The 3,847-nt window shown below is 34.5% G+C and overlaps 1 protein-coding gene across 2 annotated transcripts in view; it reads left to right on the top strand.

Annotated features, from left to right (window-relative positions):
• Window positions 1-3,563, top strand: part of LOC128506276 (interferon-induced protein 44-like) — an 8,887-nt gene extending 5,324 nt beyond the window's left edge. For both annotated transcript variants that reach the window (XM_053476647.1, XM_053476646.1), the window contains exons 4-8: window positions 11-209; window positions 506-655; window positions 835-1,006; window positions 1,372-1,472; window positions 2,785-3,563. In XM_053476647.1, the coding sequence (XP_053332622.1) occupies window positions 11-209; window positions 506-655; window positions 835-1,006; window positions 1,372-1,472; window positions 2,785-2,967 (805 nt within the window). In that variant the 3' untranslated portion in view covers window positions 2,968-3,563. The remainder of the gene's footprint in view (window positions 1-10; window positions 210-505; window positions 656-834; window positions 1,007-1,371; window positions 1,473-2,784) is intronic.
• Window positions 3,564-3,847: the final 284 nt, after the last annotated feature.

The raw sequence follows: 3,847 nt of genomic DNA, 5'->3' as shown, positions 1-3,847 counted from the left end.
TGTGTGATAGGAATAAACATGATTTAGAAGAGACACTAAGGAACTTTAAGCTCAGCAATCCTGATGTTAAGTTTGTCAGAATTCTGATTGTTGGTGAAGTCGGAGCAGGAAAGTCCAGCTTTATAAATTCCATCAATGATGCTTTCCAAGGACGAATCACCTCTGGGGCTCTTGTTGATGCAACATCTGGAACCAGTTTCACAAAAGTTGTAAGTACTTCAGTACTTGTCACATGTTATCCGGAGTCACACAAGTGGCATTTATATAAATTTTTTTCTGCTTAAGTTGAATCCTCCTTTAAGTTTTCATCATCTCAGTGTAGTTCTGTAGGCAAGGCTTTCATCAAGTTGCCATTCATTCATGTTTCAATATCAAAATGTTATTAAACTGGACCTTCGCTCCTGTAGAGGCACAGAACTACACAGTTCAACATTATGATTGTAAACCTGAACTAGAATTTTAAACATTTATTCCATCGTTAACAATGTGTGTCTTTGTTTTTTAGTACAAAACCCATAACATCAGAGGAAAGGACAACTCCATTCTGCCTTTTGTCTTCAATGATATCATGGGACTTGAACCTGCAGATAATCATGGTGCACATGTACAGGACATTGTCTCAGCCTTAAGGGGGTTTCTGAAGGAAGGATACAAAGTGAGACCCTCCTACATTTATCATTTGTTATACTTTATAACATTAATATATATTGTATCATATGTTAGGATATTTTTGGAATAGTTAACAGCACAGTACAAGAGTAGTTCAGCAGTAACAGTAACATATTTTTACACTTTTAAAATGGGAGTAATATTTATCCCTTTAATGTCTTTCAGTTTAACCCTGTTAACCCCGTGTCCGAGGATGACAACAACTACAAATACAATCCCAGGGTTTCTGATCAAACCTTCTGCCTGATCAACATTATATCAGCTAATGATGTGTCGCGCATGGATGATAAGGTTGTTCAAAAGATGAAAAAGATCCGTGAGGAGGCTTCAAAATATAGTAAGTCCTGTTATAATACAGTAGCTTTAAAACTTCTTATAAAAGGATGTGTATTTATTTAACATTAATGGAAGGAGTGTTTGCTGATAGCACTTTGTAATAGTTGGAGGTCAAACAGACTTCATAGAGTTTACAGACATTTTCTAAGGAAGGAGTTTACAGACATTTTCTCTGTAACATGACAACCAGCAATTCTTGTTTTATTAACTTCAGGGGAGTAAAAAGAGATAAACATAAAAAATAACTGTATATAGCTGCTATGGCATAAAATATGACACAAAGTAACTTCATGGATTGTCCATAACATTAACATTAACTTTAAGTAATAAGAAAATCCTGTCATTGATTATTTTTTTATTTTACAGATATGCCTCAAGTAATCATCATGACAAAAGTGGATGCAGCCTGCCCACTGGTTAAAGAGGACCTGACTAAAGTCTACACCAGTAATAAGGTCAAAGAACTGGTAATTATTTAATTAATGGTGTATAATTTGAATGTAACTTTTATATATATATATATATATATACTGAACAAAAATATAAACACAACACTTTTGTTTTTGCTCTCATTTTTAATGACATGAACTCAAAGATCTAAAACGTTTTCTACATAAACAAAATAACCATATCTCTCAAATATTGTTCACAAATCTGTCAAAATCCTTTACGATAAAGAACTGGAGTCAAGTCGAGAACCCAATGAGGACGACAAGCATGCAGATGAGCTTCCCTGAGACGTTTCTGACAGTTTGTGCAGAAATTCTTTGGTTATGCACTCCGATTGTTTCAGCAGCTGTCCGAGTGGCTGGTCTCAGACAATCATAGAGGTGAACATGTTGAATGTGGAGGACCTGGACTGGTGTGGTTACACGTCGTTTGCGGTTGTGAGGCTGGTTGGATGTACTGCCAAATCCTCTGAAACACCTTTGGAGACGGCTTATGGTAGAGAAATGAACATTCAATTCATGAGCAACAGCTCTGGTGGACATTCCTGCTGTCAGCATGCCGATTGCACACTCCCTCAAAACTTGCGACATCTGTGGCATTGTGCTGTGTGATTCAACTGAACCTTTCAAAGTGGCCTTTTACAGGTGGCCAGTCTAAGGCACACCTGTGCAATAATCATGCTGTCTAATCAGCATCTTGATATGGCACATCTGTGAGGTGGGATGGATTATCTCGGCAAAGGAGAAGCGCTCACTATCACAGATTTTGACAGATTTGTGAACAATATTTGAAAGATATGGATATTTTGTGTATGTAGAAAATGTTTCAGATCTTTGAGTTCATCTCATAAAAAATGGGAGCAAAAACAAAAGTGTTGCGTTTATATTTTTGTTCAGTATATATACACAGGTATAACCTAATATATAATATAACATATATATTTTAAATAAATATAAAAACTATTTATAAAATTTACAATTTACAATTAATATAAAATAAAATAAAAAGTTTTTCTCTAATTATTTAGCTCTTTAAAAAACAGATCCATGTTCCCACATTTTGGTCTCCAAAGAAAAAAAGACTTTTACAATCAACAAGATTTCTTTTTTCATGAAAATTCCTGTAAATTATAAAAGTGTCTAATTCTCAATTTACCTCTTATTGGGAGACTACTATCAAGTATAACCAGCAAAAGTTCTGAAGGGACTAAAGAGTTAAAAACAGTTTTGTTTTGCAAGTAGCTTTTTCCACTGATTTAAGGGCCTAGTTGTAAATGTATTAATTTTAAATTATGATTATTATTGTAATTATTACTTCTTTTTTTTTTAGATGCAACAGTGTAGCAATCTGCTGGGTGTTCCAATGAACAACATTTTTCCAGTGAAGAACTACCATGAGGAGTTGGACACAGATGTTAACATGGATGTTCTGATCCTCAAAGCATTTGACCAGATTGTGAATGTTGCTAATGATGCTCTGATTGATCTTAACCACTGTGACGAAAATGAGTGAAGGCATTTTTGTCCCCTACACTAGAGTGGCCATAGCATAGGTAATATTAATAAATAAAGCAAAAATAACAGTAAATAAAGTGACATGATTACCGGTGTTGTTACTGAGGTATGCCTACTGTATTATGGCCTTTTCGTATCTTTGCCGCGTTTGTATAAGCGTCTAAGTTATATAGCTTTTCCGTTTATTATTTAAGAATCATCATCGGAATTTCAGCTGCACACCTGATTTACCTCGATCACCAGGGGGCGATGTTACACTTTAGTGCCGTCTCAGCTACCTTATTGGTTTCTTCAACTTCCATTAGCAAACTGTGTGCTTTTAAAACTCAATGCTTTTTTCTTTTGAATTTAGCATCTGGACATTTTCTTTTCTTTCTTTTGTCGCATGCTTTTTTTTTTACCACCACCAGCTTCAGTCTCAGCTAAATAATGAGTTTGATCCACACTTTTTCCACAGTTTTGTCAGTTTTTACAAGGAAGTAAGTGATTTCTTCCATGTACAGTTTATTGTCAGTCAGCCAATAATGATCGCCATGTTAGATTGAAAAGTTATTTTTTGATTTTCTTTCTAATAAAGATACAAGCAGACATAAATTTGAGAAATATTTTTTCATTATTAAGTCTTCATACAGAAGTGTTATCCCTTCAAAGGTAATTCCATACATACTACATAGCAAAAGGCCTATTCTCAAACCATTCGGCCTCGGCTTCTGATCCAAAGTAAGGCTTTCTCATAGGCCAAAAAATACTCCACAGTATATCATCAGTGAGTAGGATTTTATTACAAAGTATATTTTTACCATTTACCAATGGGTCTTTTATACCAGATTGATAATATCACAAGGTAGAAGAGCTATAATGAAAGATTATAACTATTT

The sequence above is a fragment of the Clarias gariepinus genome, chromosome 18, assembly GCF_024256425.1.
Source record: "Clarias gariepinus isolate MV-2021 ecotype Netherlands chromosome 18, CGAR_prim_01v2, whole genome shotgun sequence".
NCBI lineage: Eukaryota > Metazoa > Chordata > Actinopteri > Siluriformes > Clariidae > Clarias > Clarias gariepinus.
This window is presented reverse-complemented; position numbering and strand designations above follow the sequence as displayed.